The 18592-nt window shown below is 37.0% G+C and overlaps 1 protein-coding gene across 1 annotated transcript; it reads left to right on the forward strand.

Moving 5' to 3' along the window:
- Window positions 1-5918: 5918 nt before the first annotated feature.
- Window positions 5919-13800, forward strand: LOC308268479 (F-box/LRR-repeat protein 21; the record flags this gene model as incomplete). The annotated part of the gene is made up of 4 exons (XM_080703603.1): window positions 5919-6281; window positions 9476-9598; window positions 12355-12526; window positions 13157-13800. 4 exons carry the CDS (start codon window positions 5919-5921, stop codon window positions 13798-13800), a joined length of 1302 nt encoding a protein of 433 aa, XP_080559729.1.
- Window positions 13801-18592: the final 4792 nt, after the last annotated feature.

The raw sequence follows: 18592 nt of genomic DNA on the forward strand, positions 1-18592 counted from the left end.
CTTCTGAATGAAGAATGGGTCATAGAAGATGTAAGAGGTGAAATCAAGAAATTTCTAGAAACAAAAAAAAAACAAAGATACAACATATCAAAACCTCTGGGACACTTTGAAGGCAGTATTAAGAGGAAAAATTATAACACTGAGAGTTCACATAAGAAAAACAGAAAATCATCAAATAAATAATCTAATGGCACACTTCAAAGCCCTTGAAAAACAAGAACAATCTAACCCCAGAGCCAGTTGAAGACAGGAAATTATTAAAATCAGAGCAGAAATTAATGAAATAGAGAATAAAAAAAATACAGAAAATCAACCAAACCAAAAACTGGTTTCTTGAAAAAATTAATAAGATAGACAAACCACTAGCCAACCTAACTAAAAAAAAAAAGAGAGAGAATCAACCCAAATTATGAAGATAAAGGATGAAAAAGGAGATATTACTACTGACAGTGTAGAAATCCAGAGGATTGTTAGAAACTACTTTGAAAAACTATACTCCAACAAAATGGAAAATCTGGATGAAATTAATAACTTTCTAGATAAATACAACCTTACTAAACTGAGTGAAGAAGATATAGAACATTTAAACCAACCAATAAGAATCAAAGAGATTGAAGCAGCAATAAAGAACCTATTAGCAAAGAAAATCCCAGGACCAGATGGTTTTCCAAGTGAATTCTATAGAACCTTTATAGAAGAGCTAATACCAATATTCCTCAATCTATTTCGTGAAATAGAAAAAAGAAAAAAAAAAAAAAAACGGAACTCTCCCGAATACATTCTATGAAGCCAACATCACATTAATATGAAAACCAAGCAAAGACAATTCAAGGAAGGAGAACTACAGGCCTATATCTTTGATGAATTTGGATGCAAAACTGCTAAACAAAATACTAGCAACACACATTCAAAAACACATAAAGAAAATCATACATCATGACCAGGTAGGGTTCATCCCAGGGATGTAAGGCTGGTTCAACATATGAAAATCAATCCATGTAATTCATCGTATAAAAAGAACCAAAGACAAAAATCACATGATCATTTCAATAGATGCTGAAAAAGCATTTGATAAAATTCAACATCCATTTATGATAAAAGCACTACAGAGAATCAGAATAGAAGGAACATTTCTCAACATCATTAAGACAATCTATTATAAGCCCACAGCCAACATCATATTAAATGGGGAAAAACTTCAAGAATTCCCTCTAAAAACAGGAATGAGAGAAGGATGTCCATTATCATCACTTCTCTTCAATAGAGTACTTGAGACTCTAGCCAGAGCAATAAGGCAAGAAAAGGAAATCAAAGGAGTACAAATAGGAAAAGAAGAACTCAAACTTTCACTATTTGCAGATGACATGATATTATATTAGAAAACCCAACAAACTCAACCAAAAGGCTTATAGAACTGATCAACAAATTCAGCAAAGTGTCTGGATACAAAATCAATCTTAAAAAATCAGAAGCTTTTCTGTATACCAACCAAAAATCCCCTGAAAGAGAAATTCAGGAAACACTTCCACTCAGGATCTCCCACAAAAAAATAAAATACTTAGGAATAAATTTAACCAAGGAATTAAAAGATCTCTATAAAGAAAATTATAAAACACTGAAAAAAGAAATTGAAGATCTTAGGAGATGGAAAGATCTTCAACATGGATAGGCAGAATAAATATCATCAAAATGGCCATCCTTCCAAAAGTGATCTACAGATCCAATGCAATGCCCCTTAAACTACCAAGATCATTCCTCACAGACATAGAAAAAGCAGTCCTTAAATTTATTTAGAATAACAAAAAGCCCAGAATAGCCAACGTAGTTCTTAGCAACAAAAACCATGCAGGAGGAATCACAATACGCGACTTTAACCTATACTACAAAGCCATTGTAATAAAAACAGCATGGTACTGGCAAAAATAGATACATAGACCAACGGAGCAGAATAGAAGCCCCAGAAACAAGTCCACACACTTTCATCCAATTGATTTTTGACAAAGAAGCCAAAAAACATACATTGGCAAAACTGGTTAACCATGTGCAGAGAATTGGAAATTAATCCCACTTTCTCACTCTGCACAAGAGTCAATTCAAGTTGGATCAAAGACTTGGAAGTTAGACCAGAGACCTTGAAGCTCCTTGAGGAGGACATGGGTCAAGCACTGCAACACATAGGCACAGATAAAAACTTCTCAACAAGACCCCAAAGGCACAACAAATTAAAAGGAGAATCAATACGTGGGATTTCATGAAACTGAAGAGCTTCTGTTCAGCAAAGGAAACTGTCAAGAACCTTAGTCGAGTGCCAACAGAATGGGAAAAGATTTTTGCCACCTACCGCTCCGATAGAGGACTAATATCTAGAATATACAGAGAACGCAAGAAACTCAACACTAAAAAAACAAATAATCCAATAAAAAATGGGCAAGTGAACTAAGTAGATACTTCACGAAAGAAGAAATTCAAATGGCCATAAATGCATGAAAAAATGCTCAACATAATTGGCAATCAGAGAGATGCAAATCAAAACTACCCTTGAGATTTCACCTAACTCCAACTAGAATGGCAATCATTCAAAACACAAACAACAACAAATGCTGGCGAGGATGTGGAGAAGTGGGAACTCTAAAACATTGTTGGTGGGATTGCAAATTAGTGCAACAATTTTGGAAAACAGTATGGAGGATTCTTAGAAGAATGGGAACAAATTTACCATTCGATCCAGCAATACCACTTCTGGATATCTACCCAAAAGAAAGGAAATGAAACTATCAAACAAACATGTGTATCTATGTTCATAGCTGCACAATTCACTATAGCCAAGATGTCCATCAACAGATGAATGAATTACAAAACTGTGGGATATGTACACAATGGAAACAGAATTTAAAAATACAATTGCGGTATTTTCAGAGAAATGGATGGATCTTGAGGACATTATGCTAAGCGAGATTAGTCAGTCGCAAAAAGTAAGGAATCGGATGTTTTCCCTAATATATGAAAGCTAGGGTGAAAGGGGTCATAGGAGAAACTCCAGGTGAAAAAGGAGATCCTATAGAGGAGCAAATAAGGCAACCTAACTGTAGGGATGGGACGGGGGAAGAAGGAAACTCTTTAAAGTGCATGATGTATTTATTCATATAGAAGTCAACCACTAAACCAAGCATGGTAGGGAGGGAAGGGGAGGGAGTGGGGTGGGAACTGGGTAGGGGCTGACTGGGTGACGTGTGCATTTAAGTCTACACAAGTCTTTTTACCCAATTATGATGTATAAATATGATGCACCAATAAAATACATATAAAATAATTTCTTGATAAAGATTTAAGACAGTCTTTAATGAATTCACAGGTTGCCTCATCTACCTCCTGTATGTGGTTGTATTTGGCTTATAAATATAGAAAACATTTATTTTTACTTTATAACATTTTTGTGATGTCCAGGCCATCATTATTTTATCTTGGTATAGATTTGTTGTTATTTTCTCCCATTTTTATGGACTTTACTCCTGAAATTGGTCAAATTAGTCTCAAAGGATATGTGAATCAATATGTGAGTTTTCAGAGCCCCTTGACTGCTTGATCCATAGCCTTAGCAGAGCTTCAAGTGTAATTTCTGAAAGGTTTTGCAATATTTCCACTAACCAAGGTAGTTCTTTTATGGGCAAAAATAGTTTGGGGATTAATAATTTCCTAACAAAATCCTTCATTGTATATAATGGTATCTAAATGACCTAAGCACACAGATCATTGGGTGTTTATTTATATATTCTGATGAATGTGTTTTTGTGGTATTTTGCCAAGATAGGAGGCAAAATCAAATGGATGTTGGTGAGTACCCCATGATGGCAGTTTCTTCATTGTGTTGGCTCAGAGTGAGCTCTAACTTGGAAGATAATTTAGATTAAAAAAAAGGCTTGAAAAAGAAATAATTGAGCTCATTAGTTTGGAAAATAAACAATCAGTTTAAACAGTCACATATACTTAGGTTAGTATTTTTGTATCAAGGTTTTCAAAATAATAAGGATCAATCTGCCTTACATTCTCAAATATATTTTACTGACACATAGAGGTATAATATTGCCTTATCTGAAGTTTATAATTAGTGGATGTAAATTAACATATACAACGAAATGAAAAATAATTGTCAGTATTAATATAATACCCTTTGGTTATTAATGGCGATTCTTCTATAAAAATTGGCTATTTAATTATTTTACTAAATAATTTTAACAACCCATGTTAATACCATCTGGTTTAATACCTAGTACAATCTTATTGCTTAGAGAACTGCCAGGCAGTTTTCTAACCATTATTTGGATGAGGTTTTTGTTTTATGTTTAGCTTCACCAGTTTTTAGTAAAGAATTGTATTAGGGTTAACTTTTCTCTGGCAATAATTGAATGAAAATTTTCCGTTTTGTAGGTTATCAAATGAAATAGTTTAAGCAAAATTTAACTGAGTGCACATTTTGACATTTCTTAATTTAGAATCCAGCTCTATTCCTTTACCCTAGTGCTTTAGGTAACTAATATTAAAGAGTAGACTTGTAGCATAAGCTTTAAATTATTGGCAGTCAGCAGTTTCATGTACTCTACACTGAACTGCTGCACAGGTTCAAAGCTATGCATGTAACTGGCTTAGTACAACTAAAATGTATATTGTAATTCTTTTGATGCTAAAGATACATCTTCACAACTATTTTGTTTTTTATTTCAGTTTTCCAAACCCTAAAGATGACTTTTTATTTTGTTCAGTGAATATATATATGAGTCCTGCCTTTGGCATCAACTCTGTTGTGATTGAGACATGCTTCACATCAGAAAAAGTGATTCACATGACAGGCATATTAATGTATTAAATCATATTTCATTAGATTTGAAGGTATGTTTTAATTGTGATACTGAATCTTTTATATATACATTCCTAACTTTGAAAGTTAGTTAACCAGAATTAAATAAAGTTCAGAACCACGCTTACCATTATTTTACTTTTCACATAATCAAACACTTAAAAAATGACCATAACATTTGAATCGATGTGGAATTCACATCTTTTGGAACTTAGCTGTAGCCCAACCTTGCTAAACCTACTAGTCCCATTTCTTTTAGGGGAGAGAATTCCATCTCTCTGCTGTTTGTCATTGACTGGAGGATCAGATGTGTTGCTTGCACAAAAACTCTGTTCCCTGTGTCCACCTTCCCTAGAGCTCCTGTGTCCAGTTTTCATCTGAAAATTGTTGAAGACGATTTGGCTTTTCGTTAGGATTGTGTGTTTACTTAAGGAATGAAAATAGTTCAGAAAAAAAGCATTGGGCGATTTATCAGAGCAACACAGACTGCAACATTTATTGAGCACCTACTGTATACTGGCACCTAAGTACTTTAATCTTCATAACAGCTTTATGATGTGTGTACTGCTGTAGACCCTGCTTTACAGATAGAAAAGCTGAGGTTTAGAGCACTTTTCTCTGCTGAGGTCACATGGTTAGTAAGGGCATAGCTATGGCGTATCCAGACTTAGGATTTGAATGATGTTGTAGGATCTCCCCGCTGGTAGGAGATGTGCTGGGATGTAAAGTGCTTCCTTGGACATTTCTTCTGGAAGCCTCCCAACCTCTTCTGCACACAGACTCAATCACATGCTTTCCTCCTCTTTCTTCCACAGCATCTTGTCCCATTCTCTGTCATATCATTTATCATTTTATTTCTCCTGAATCATAGTTTTGAGAACAGGTTTGTACTCACTTGTCTCTGTCCCCAGCATGAAGTAGCACCTTTCAGTGCACAGATGATTACTATAAAAATATGTTAATGTGACTATTTTCATTTCCTAATGTTTTGCTCTACAATTAGAGTAGAAACACTTGTTGGGAATATGAAAATGTTAAACACTTAATATTTTCCGATGTTTACAGAATGAAGAGGAATAATTTCTCTGTTGTGAATGAAATTGTCCAGTCCTCCCCAGCAGTGAAACAGCCCAAACTTGGTTTCTACTCTTCTCTCGCCCAGACTCGTAGTTACACCGTTCTAGACTGGGGAAGTTTGCCTCACCATGTGGTATTACGGATTTTTCAGTATCTTCCTTTAATAGATCGGGCCCGAGCATCTTCTGTGTGTAGGCGATGGAACGAGGTGTTTCATATTCCGGACCTCTGGAGAAAGTTTGAATTTGAACTGAACCAGTCAGCTACTTCGTACTTTAAGTCCACACACCCTGACCTCATTCAACAGATCATTAAAAAGCATGCTGCACATCTCCAGTATGTCAGCTTCAAGGTAAGAAAAACAGGCACCGAGTGGAAGCCGTGCTTACAGCTTGTCATAGCCTTTCTGTGCACCTAGATCCTCACCTGGAGGTACTTACTGAACCTCCCAGAACTCTCACCCCACACTGTTCAGTCCAAGTACATCTTGAACTTTAATGGACTAACTTAAGCTTCTTTTTCTTCATCTGGACGCTATTATTAAAATTCAGGTCATTGGAAAAGATTCAAAAAAGTTCATTTCTCATCATCTCTCTTATCTTATAATGTGAGATTTTTTAATTTATTTTAATTTATTTTTATTTTTTGTTGGTGCACTGTAATCATACATCATAGTGGGATACATACTTTTGTAGACATACATGCACACATCGCCCAGTCAGCCCCCACCCGATCCCCACCCCATTCTCTCCCCATCCCTCCCTCCCATGCTTGGCTTAGTGGTTGACATCTAGTATTATAGCAATTTATCCAAAATTAAAAATGATAATCTCACATAACAGTTTCATTTGTCTGATACCAAGCTTTTGATGACTTAAAGATAACATTTCAATATTTCTTTTTGCTTTCTTTCTTACCAGAGAATATTTTTTTCTATTTTTTTAGGTGAAACTATCATATATTTATATATTTATTTTTCAGAAAAAAATCTATCCTAATATGGAATATGGATTCTAGATACCCAAAACGATCTTGAAAAAGAACAAAGCTAGAAGATATATATTTTCTGATTTCAAACTATATAAAGCTACAATAATTGAAATAGTGTAGTACTGTTCTAAAGGCAGATATATAAACCATTGGAGTTAAATAAAAGCCTAGAGCTAAATTCTTCCCTATATTATCAAGTTATTTTTGACAAGGTTTCCACGAACATTTGGTGGTGGGAATAATAATCTTTTAACTAAATATTGTTGAAACATAATAATTACATGGAAAAGAATAAAGCTGGACCCTTACCTAATCCCATATACAAATATTAACTCAAAATAGATAAAAGACCTAAATATAAATCTTAAGACTATAAACTTTTAGAAGAAAATCTGGGTCATAAAACCTCACAACATTGAAATTGGCAGTGATTTCTTGGATATGATTTCAATGGCACAGGCAACAGAAGAGTATACAAACTCCCTAAAAAATAAAAATATATTGTATATCCAAAGACAATGTAAACAGAGTTAAAAGTTACTGATAGAATGGGATAAAATATTTCCAAATGCTATATCTGAAGGTATATTAATATTCCAACTAGAAATCCTAAAAATTAACAACAATAAAGGCAAACAATACTCTTTACAGATAGGTAAAAGACTAACATAAATAATGAATCTCCACGGATAACCAATCTTAGTTGTCTGTTGGATGGAAAATCTTGTTTCTCGGGTTCTGGTGTTTGTTACCTATTTCTTCTTTGTAGTTAATCTCTTTGAGTATTTTCTCTAGCGCTGGTTTTGAAGACATAAATTCCTTCAGTTTCTGTTTGTCATGGAAGCTTCTTATTTTTCCATCTAATTTGATAGAAAGTTTTGCTGGGTAGGAAATTTTTGGCTGGAAGTTGTTTTCTTTCAGAGTTTGGAATATGTTACTCCAAGCCCTTCTGGCTCTCATGACTTGGTTTGAGAAGTCTGGAGTGATTCTAATTGGTTTGCCTCTGAATGTCACTTGGCCTTTTGTTTTTGTTGCCTTTAAGATTCTCTGCTTGGCTTCCACATTGGTCATTTTGACAATTATGTGGTGTGGGGATCCTCTTCTCCGATCCTGTCTAAAGGGAGTTCTATAAGTTTCCTGGACCTGTGTATCAACCTCTTGCTCTATGTTTGGAAAATTTTCTGCTATTACTTCCTTAAAGAGATTGTTGATCCCTTTGGTTTCACTTTTTTTCCCTCCTCTATTCCAATTATTCTTAGGTTAGCTCTCTTAAAATGGGCCCATATTTCTTCAATGTCAGATTCCTGCTGTTGGATATTTTTTTCTAGATTAGAAACAATGCATTCATTTTTGGAATGATCATCTTCTAAGAGCGAGATTCTGTTCTCCATGTGTTCTAATCGGTTGTTTGTGCTTTGAATTGAGGCCTTTACTTCATTAATTGCATTCTTTATCTCTTTTTGGCTCTCTCTGAGTTCTTTTCGAAGCACCTCTATTATTTCTACAGTTATTTTCCTGATTTGATCTTCTAGAAATCTCTGATTTTCTGTTTTATTGGGTTCTGATGTTGTGGGGTTGTGGGCATTCATTGCTCCATTGTTATTCCTCTTTCCCATGATTTCGGAAGTTTGTGCCTTCTCTGGGTTCTTCCCTTGGGTCACTATGACTTCACTTAAGGTGCTCTGGATCTCGAGTCTGTAGTATCTCAGACCCCACTACTCCTTTACTGGGTTGTATCACAGAGTCTCCGACCCAGGAGTCGATAGAGGCTGCTTTAAACTATGGGGAGGGGGGTGCCAGGTTGCACGTTCTCCTATGGTGTGATATCTCTGCCACCGCCACTCCCCCACTGGGTCAAGTCCCAGTGAGTACAGTACTGGGATTTCTCCTCTGTGGCCCACAATTTGACTCACTGTTCTTGAGTTCGCAGATGTAGCTGTACTGGACTCGGTGAATTTGCTGCTGCTGCCGCCAGTGGCAATATGGTGCTGCTGCTACGCCCTTGGCCGTGAGGCTGGCTTATTTCTTCTTGGTTTTGAGTTCCACTCTGAGTCCCTGCAGCGTGTGCTGAGCTCAGCCACTGGGAGCTTTAGATGCTCCCTGCGCTGAAAAATCCCGCCTGGCTGTTCCGCAGCGGCTCACCTCGGCTTGCTGTAGCCATCCGGTGAACTCACCGCTGCCGCCGGCAGTAAGGCACTGCTGCCGCATCCTCGGCCGTGAGGCCGGTGTATCTCCTCTGTGGCTCTGAGCTCTGTTCTCAGTCCACTTTCTCTCTGGAGCCTGGTGATTTTTTTGTTTCTCTGGTGATGGTGTTTTCTGGCTATGAAAGGCGCTGATTTTGTGGTAATGGAGATTGGTTGTTAGCGAGGCTCTTAAGCCCCGCTTTTCTCGGTTACCATCTTCCCGGAAGTCTCCTAATGTGAGATTTTATATAAAGAAATACTCAAATTTATTGATTGAGGGATAAATAAAATTGTACAACTGAATTCTCTAAAGTGATAATATTTCCAATAGCTCTGAAACTCAGGAAATTTATATTAAAACTTATCTTTACAGGTCGATAGTAGTACTGAATCAGCAGAAGCCGCCTGTGATATACTTTCTCAGCTGGTAAATTGTTCTATCCATACCTTGGGACTGATTTCAACAGCCAAGCCAAGTTTTATGAATGTGTCAAAGGTAAGGATTATGTGCTTTTTTGGTGAGTTATACTAAAATTGTTAATATTGCCAAACTTGAGCCTGGCATGGTGGCTCACGCTTGTAATCCCAGCATTTGGGAGGCTGAGACAGGAGGATGGCCACTTGCGGACAGCCTCAGCTACTTAGTGAGGCACTTTGCAACTCAGTGAGACCCTGTTTCAAAATAAAGAATAAAAAATAGGGCTGAGTGTGTAGCTTGGAGGTAGAATGCCCTGGGTTCCATCCCCAGTACTGGGGGGGAAAAAAAGGCAAACTAGGCAAAAAGATTCTTTTCCCAAAGACAGAACATATCTGACTTCTGCTTGTCTTTTGAAAAGCAACCCCCAAAAAGAAGTTTGGGTTAGAATAATAGAAGTAATCAGATGAAAACTTACTGCTTCTATTTGGGTGTTCCTTATTTATGAACTATACAATCAGGCTACCCTGGAATGCTCCTTGGACTCTACAAGCTGTGGCTGATGTTGCACATCTGTTTCCATGGCCAGCTTCTAGGTTAGCTGACCCTGTCACTAGAGCAGGTGCCAGAGATGAGCAATCTCTACCTTCAGGTTAAAGTGAGCTCTTGGGCATCTGACAACTCCCTGTATAAAAATCTAATGGGGAAAATAAACCTCATATTTCTTTTCCTTTCTTCATTTTTTCCTTTTTCTTTTTTCCTTTCTTTTTTTCTTTCTTTTTTTTTTTTTTTTTGGTAGTACTGGAGGTTTAACTCAGGAATATTCTACCTTTGAGCTATACTACCAGCCCCATTTTTTATTTTGAAACAGAGTCTCACTAAGTTGCTGAGGACCTCGCTAAGTTGCAGAGGCTGGACTTGAATCTGTGATCCTCTTATCTCAGCCTCTCAAGTACCAGGATTACACGAGTGTGCCACCATGCCTGGCTTTAAGCCTCATATTTCTTAAAGAAAAAGTGATATATTTGTATTTCTTTAATAATTTTGGCAACATAAAATTTAGCCTTCTACCATTTAAAAATTTGTGTAAACTAATAATTAGTGTAATAAGTTTTTATAAACAAATTAGCATTTATAACCTATTTAGACATTCTAATAGGGACAATAGAAACCTTAGAATAACCCAGATTGATTTTGAAAAAAGAAAGGTGATCATGCCTAGATTTTGTTTTCAGACTTTCTATCTTTGCTCAAAAAATTATGGATCTGAAAACTTGTTTAATTCTACCCATTTTGAGCTCAAACTATACACAAACCTTAGTTTGTAAATCTTCAAAGTGTATAAAGACTTGGGTTTGCTTTGTTTAGATAATTTGCTGGGAAATGCATATCACTGAAGATTGTGTAATCCATTAATTAATTAATTCTTTTAACAAGTCTTTATAGCCAGGCATGGTGGCGCACGCTTGTAATCCCAGCATTCGGGAGGCTGAGACCAGAGGATCGTGGTTCACGGACAGCCTCAGCTACTTAGTGAGGCCCTCTGCAACTCAGTGAGACCCAGTTTCAAAATAAAAAATAATAAAAAAAAAATAGGGCAGGGGGTGTAGCTCAGAGGTTGAATGCCCCTGAGTTCCATCCCCAAACCCACAAAAAAAAAAGTCTTTATTGATCATGTATCGTATATTATGTTAGATCTGAGAATATGGGAGTGAATAAAAATAGATTATATTCTATTTCTCCTAGGGAAGGAATTACAAAAGTACAAAGAACAAACATTTCAGGATTTGAGGCCATATGTAGTGTTGCCTCAAATACTCAGCTCCAGTCTCACAGTGAAGACCAACCCAGACAGTGGTTAATGAAGGGCCTGGCTGTGTCCCTGGCACATTATTTTTTTCCCCTTGGTACTGGGGATGGAGCTCAGGGGCATTCTACCTCCAAGATATACCCCCATCCTTATTTTTTATTCTTTATTTTGAAAAAAGTTCTCACTAAGTTGCAGAACGCCTCACTAAGTAGCTGAGACTGTCCACGAACCTGCAGTCTTCCCATCTCAGCCTCCCAAATACTGGGATTACAAGTGTGTGCAACCACACCCAGCCAGTCAGACTTTATAATCACTGGAATCTGTGTTTCATGTAGTTTTTACATCATACAATGTTACTGTTTCAAATTTTTTAACCCTTAGAAATGTGAAAACTGTTTTTAATTCATAAGCCATAAAGAACCAGGCTATGGGCTGGATTTGGCTCATGGTCCATAATTTGCCAACCTCTATTCTAGGAAAAACATACAATGATATCATTTTAATATTGAAAATAAAATCCTTAAGGATGGAAATAACTGGATGGCCTGGTATGGTAACATGCCTGATTACAAGCTTGAGATACTGAGACAGGAGGATCACAAGTTCAAGGCCAGCATGCAGTAATATAGAAAGACCCTTTTTCCATGCAAAAAAAAAAAAAAAAAAATTGGGGGGTGTAGTTCAGAGGTAGGACAGTACTGGGTTGAATCCCAAGTACCGGAGAAAGAAGAGAGAGAGGTAAAAAAAAGGATCGGAGGGAAAGGGAGGGGATAAAGAGAGAGAACCGGGAATCCTGCTTTTTAACATTTTTTAAACTTTTCTTTCTCTCCATTTCAGTTATTAATTGTAAAAGTATGAGAACTGTGCTTTGTTATAAAAATTTCTTGTACTGTTGCTATGAAGAACAGCAGTACATTCATTTTACTGTTATTTTTAGCATATATTGACATATTGTTTTAATGAATTATTTGATTGGAAGGTATCGATTTTAAAATAATGTTTTCATAATTTTTTATTACCATGCAAGTCTCATTTTGTGTCAGCACTTACGGTTGTGTTTGTCAACTCAAAATCATTATCATCAATCAAAATTGAAGACACACCAGTAGATGATCCTTCCTTGAAGATTCTTGTGGCCAATAATAGCGACACTTTAAAACTCCTAAAAATGAGCAGCTGTCCTCATGTTTCATCTAATGGTAAGTTATATTCTTTAAAGATCAAATGATTTTTGTCATGATAATGGTAATAGAGGAATTGAAAATTCCGTGTTTTTTATTTTTTATTTTTTTTTGCGGGTCTGGGGATAGAACCCAGAGGCATTTGACCTCTGAGCTACACCCCCTGCCCTACTTTTTATTCTTTATTTTGAAACAGGGTCTCACTAAATTGCAGAGGGCCTCACTAAATAGCTGAGGCTGTCCGCGAACCGCAATCCTCCGGTCTCAGCCTCCCGAATGCTGGGATTAGAAGAAGCATGCGCCACCACGCCTGGCAAAAATTTCATGTTTATAAAACACAATTCATTAATTTTATTCCAAAGAAGTGTTACGTACAAGCTAGAAATAATTTAGATTATTTCTCTTGAGAATATTTTAATTGTATATATATGTATATATATACACACACATACACACACATATATATATACACACATAAACTTAGTATTTTATGTATAAAATTATATGTCTTGGCAGACATCTCCTTAGAAATCATTAGATGTCTGTTGTAGCAAGTAACAAATAGCTGATATCAAATTTAAATTTGCACAATGTTATCTTAGTATCAGTATTTGTATTTGTTCATAAGAATTTTTCCATTTTCCGTAGGTATCCTTTGTGTAGCTGACCACTGTCAAGGCCTTAGAGAACTGGCGTTGAATTACTACATCCTAAGTGATGAGCTGCTCCTGGCACTTTCAAGCGAGACTCATGTTAACCTTGAACATCTTCGAATTGATGTTGTGAGTGAGAATCCTGGACAGGTTGAGTTCCATTCTATCAAAAAGTGCAGTTGGGATGCACTTATTAAACACTCCCCTGGAGTTAGTGTTGTTATGTATTTCTTTTTATATGAAGAGGAACTTGAGACGTTTTTCAAAGAAGAAACCCCTGTTACTCACCTCTATTTTGGTCGCTCGGTCAGCAAAGCAATTCTAGGACAGATAGGTCTGAACTGCCCCCGACTGATTGAGTTAGTGGTGTGTGCTAATGGCCTCCAGCCGCTTGATAATGAACTTATTTGTATTGCTGAACACTGTAAAAACTTAACCGCCTTGGGCCTCAGTGAATGTGAGGTTAGCTGCAGTGCGTTCGTCGAGTTTGTAAGACTGTGTGGGAGAAGGCTGACCCAGCTCTCTATCATGGAGGAAGTTCTCATCCCTGACGACAATTACAGCCCCGAGGAAGTTCACACTGAAGTCTCCAAATACCTGGGAAGAGCGTGGTTCCCCGATGTGATGCCTATATGGTAACCAGTCACCAAAGATTCTGGACTTTTTAAAATAAGTAAGATCAGATGCTTTCTGTATGTGTACAGGTAAACTTTAAGCTGCATTGCTGAAATATTTTAGATTAAATATGTCATTGTTTGTACTGTCTTAATGTATTACTGCAGAAGCATTTGACAAAGTATAAAGACATTTGAGCAACCAGAAATCTCTGTCAATAGGACACAGACACTGTAGATAGATGGTTGATAGGCTAAAAACTCTATATGGTTTCTAAATAGATTCCTCAGCCTTCCTTCAAAGTGTATTTTAACTTACTAAGAAAATTTATCATGTTAAACTTGAATCTTTTAAGTTATACTTCTTATTTTACAATTTCATGTTCTTTTCATTGCATCTGATTCATCTTTTATTGTGTGTGTGTGGGGTGGGTCTGGGAATAGAACCCAGGGGCATTCGACCTCCGAGCTACACCCCCTGCCTATTTTTTATTCTTTATTTTGAAACAGGGTTTCACTAAGTTACAGAGGGTCTTACTAAGTAGCTGAGGCTGTCCATGAAGCACAATCCTCTTGTCTCAGCCTCTGAATGCTGGGATTAAAAACGTGTGCCATCACGCCCAGCTCTGATTCATCTTAGTATTCATATATTTTATAAAATATGTAGTACTATTAAAGATTAAGAGTAAAATTGAAGTACAGATTCAGAGATTGTACTTATAAAGTTTTTAGTATTCTATAAATTCATCTTGAGAGTCAATAAACTTCTGATTTCTAGTGTACTTTGAATTCTATATTAACTTGGAAAATGGGCGGTAAATTAAAATTAAATAATATGAATTCATTTTATAATGATACTGTGGAAAAAAAGATGCTGACTGTTAATTGATGTAATATACTTTGTAGATAGAGTTAAGTTTTGCCCAGGCATAGTTGCCTACATCTGTAATCCCAGCAACATAGGCGTCTAAGAGAGGATGATACCAAGTTCAAGGCCAGCCTGGGCAACTTAATGGTACCCTGAGTCAAAATCTTGAAAAGGAGGGGGGCTGGGGATAGATCTCAGAGGTAGTGCACCACTGAGTTCAGTCCCAAGAACCAAGGGAGGGGGGAGAACCACAAAGCCCAGACCTATATACGCATTACCATTACTTCCTAGAAAGATACTTTAAATGTTTCCAATTTAATACGCGGGGGTGGGGGGACAAAGAGGTAAGTTTTGGATGATACATTTGGGAGGGAATCAGCACTTAATGAAAAAAGCAATGGCTTAGCAGGGATGGAGTCAAGAAGTGGCTTAACAGGATTGGGGAATGATGGAGATACTGCAGGAATAAGCCTCTGTTCTCACTGGCATCACTTTAATATGACACCGCAGGAGGGCGCGGGAGCTTGCTGCAGACCTGCATGGTAGGGGACAGGTGTGCCTGGTGTTTGCACTAGAAGCTAAGGAAGCAAAACAGGAACTGGAGAAGTAATCAAAAGTGAGTTTCTTCTTGTAGCCCGCTAGCACACACAGAGGAGCACCACTTCTTCACACAGGATGAGGAGTTCTGCCCAAGTGGAGCTTTCTTTCCATGGCCTAGTGGTTGAACCTCATGAACTAAGCACTAGAACAAAACTCAGTGTAATCTAAGTGCACTAACTCATGTAAGTTCCACTGATTAGTTTAATTTATTGGATTAATAAATGAAGAGCAAAACACTTTCAGGATAGGCATATAAAAGATAAGAAAATACAGTGTTTTTGTTTGTTTGTTTTTGGTGGTACTGGGGGTGGAACCTAGAGGCTTTCTACCTCCAGGCTATCCTCCCAGACCTATTTTATATTTTATTTGGAAACAGGGTCTAAGTTGCTGAGAGCCTCATTAAGTAGCTGAGGCTGGCTTCGAACCTGTGTGATCCTCCTGTCTCAGCCTCCCAAGCGCGGGGATTACAAGCGTGGGCCACCACGCCCGGCTACAATGTATTTTTAATGCTTCACCTACTGAAAACGTCTCCATATTCTTTGGAAGTCTGAAAAGTATTGTTCTCCTAAGATTCCAGATCTCAAGGCAAATGAATGAGTTTGTCATTAGACCAATTTCAGGCTTTGGTCTTTGAAAGTATTTTTAGTTTTATAAGCACTTTTTAACTTTCTCATGTTAAAAATATTTCTTTTCTTTTGTTGGAGAATTCTGGAAAAGTTTGTATCATTTTGTTGGCAAAAAGCAAATGGAGAGAATGGGAGAGAGGTCTTTTTGTAGGTTGTACTAAAGGAACAGAAAAGGAGGATTCTCATGTTTTTCCTTCCTTAGAAGCCTTTGATTCATTTGTATTGTACAAAACATTGGAGAGATGAGTCTGGAGGAAGCACTTTTTAAATGTCTATATGTTGTTCTTGTGCCATTGAGTATTGATACACATCTTTTTTTTTTTTTTTTTTTTTGGTGGTACTGGGGTTCCTGGAAGCCCTTCTACCTCTGGGCTACACTCCCAGACCTATTTTTACATTTTTATTTGGAAACAGGGTCTTCTAAGCCAGCGTGCGTGGCTGGCTCCGAACCAGCGCGATCCTCCTGTCTCTGCCTCCCAATCGCGGGGATTACAAGCCTGCGCCACCACGCCCGGCTTGATACACATCTTCTACTCTCTTTAGGCATGGCCTCTCTTAAATTGGCCACTTATCTTGACCTTCTGTTTAATTAATTTTGTACAGCTAACTAAAACATTTTCAAACCAAGAAGTGATTTTATTTACTTTATCAATCTATGGTTATCAAACCTAACAATATCGCCGGGCGTGGTGGCGCACGCTTGTAATCCCCGCGCTTGGGAGGCGGAGACAGGAGGATCGCGCTGGTTCGGAGCCAGCCTCGCTGGCTTAAGAGACTCTGTTTCCAAATAAAAGAAATATAAAATAGGTCTGGGAGTGTAGCCCGGAGGTAGAAGGGCTTCCAGGAACCACAGTACCCCGCCCCCCCCCACACACACACAAAAAAAAACCTGACAATATCTGAGACCACAGCTTTTGAAATATAATCACATTTACTTAGAAAAATTAAGTTTCTCAGTACTATCACCCTTCTGTCATTTGAACTTTACAATATTTTGACGAAAGCTGAACATTTTGACGACCAAAGTACAAAGAAAAAAAAGCCCACTCTGATTCAGTGCACCAGAGGGCGCTGTATTCTAGTTGTGGGCTCCTTTGGTCCACAGTTGTATATTTTTGCATTTCCATGAAACAAGCTGAACAAAAAGTGTTATTTTTGGTTTGTTGCTAGGAAGCTTCTATTCCAACATGGATTTTAAATCAATATTCACATGTTTCTTCTGGTTACCTACATGAGCATTCTGTTGCCTCCACACCACACTATTTGTCATAATAAATACCCATGAAATCACCCCAGCCACACTGACAGTAACTCAGATCTATGTGATCCTCCCCTGTCCAGGCCTTGAGTGTATTTATTATTATTATAATTATCATTATTATTATTTTGTGCTTTCCTTCTTAATTTCATTATCTCTGTGTTCTTAAAAATTTCCTTCGATTTTAATCATTCTGACTATACAAAATTTATCATGCTTTATGTGATTTTTTAACTTAAAATTATTGTGTATTTCCATGATTCATGTATCTTGTTATGTTTATCTGATGTTTATTTATTACATCTACTGTATAATATCTCATTATATAACTATAATATATTTTTTTATTTTTCCAGGTTTTGTTAGGACAAATACTGATATCATGAACATTCTTATTCATTGGCCTGGTATACAAATGGAATAATTTCTTCAGTAATAAATTTCAATTAATTATATTTTCCTCTAACATATCTACCTATAAGAATGAAATCAATGTACTGGAATTTTCTGTATGTCAAAAGAATTTTAGCAAATCCATGAATAAAGTTTTTGGAATGATTAATTCAAGTGAATTATTTCTTATTAACTAGCTTAAATCTAGGGAACCAGAATTATATTTGATCCTTTAAACATTCATATGGCTTTGTTTCTTATTAGTACTTATCAACATAACTAAGATGATAATATGAATAATACCAATAGAATATAATTATATAGTCCTATATAGAGATAAGTAGCTATAATATGCATGTGGCTAGATAAATTCAATGACCCAGTTCCATGAAATGCTTCCAATAAAGGCAGTCTTTTCTTTCTTTCTAGTATTCCCTACAATACAGGGAAATCTAGACTGTATGTGTGTTTCTAGAATATGCCATCATCCATTACCCAGGGAATACATTTATCCATAGAGTGTGGAAGACTTTGGGGGAAAAGAACAGCAAGTCCTTTCTTACCCATGGAAGCAGCTCTTCCTCCAACTGGTTGATAAATCTCTTGTTATTTCTGAGAATCTTTATTACCTTTTCACATAAGAAACCTCCCATTTATTCAACGAATGTTTATTAAGTCCATACTGCACCTAGCACTGTAAGGCACTCTTCATTTTCTTGCCACAGGAAGGCCTTCAGGCTCTTTCTCATTTATAGACAGAAAAGTTTCAGAGGTGTTGAAAACGCAGTCTGGACTTGCTTGAGTTCACTTTTTATTTCTCCAAGGCCTTCAGGTCTGAGAACCCTAAAACACAAGACCACCCCAGATCCTGTAGGTGAAGGATGAGAGCCCCTTCAAAATTAGTCCATACCCAAACACCAACATGACAGGGAGTTGAAATCAAAATGCTAGGGGTTTCTTCTTGCATTTATCCTTGTTCCTATTTGAGCATACATTTCTTGAGAAGCAAAATAAGTATCCAGGTTTTTCAGAAGATTTTTTTTTTATTTAGAAGATCTGTTCTCTCTTCCAC

This window comes from Muscardinus avellanarius (genome assembly GCF_963383645.1).
Source record: "Muscardinus avellanarius genome assembly, chromosome: 1".
In the NCBI taxonomy this organism is placed as follows: Eukaryota; Metazoa; Chordata; class Mammalia; order Rodentia; family Gliridae; genus Muscardinus; species Muscardinus avellanarius.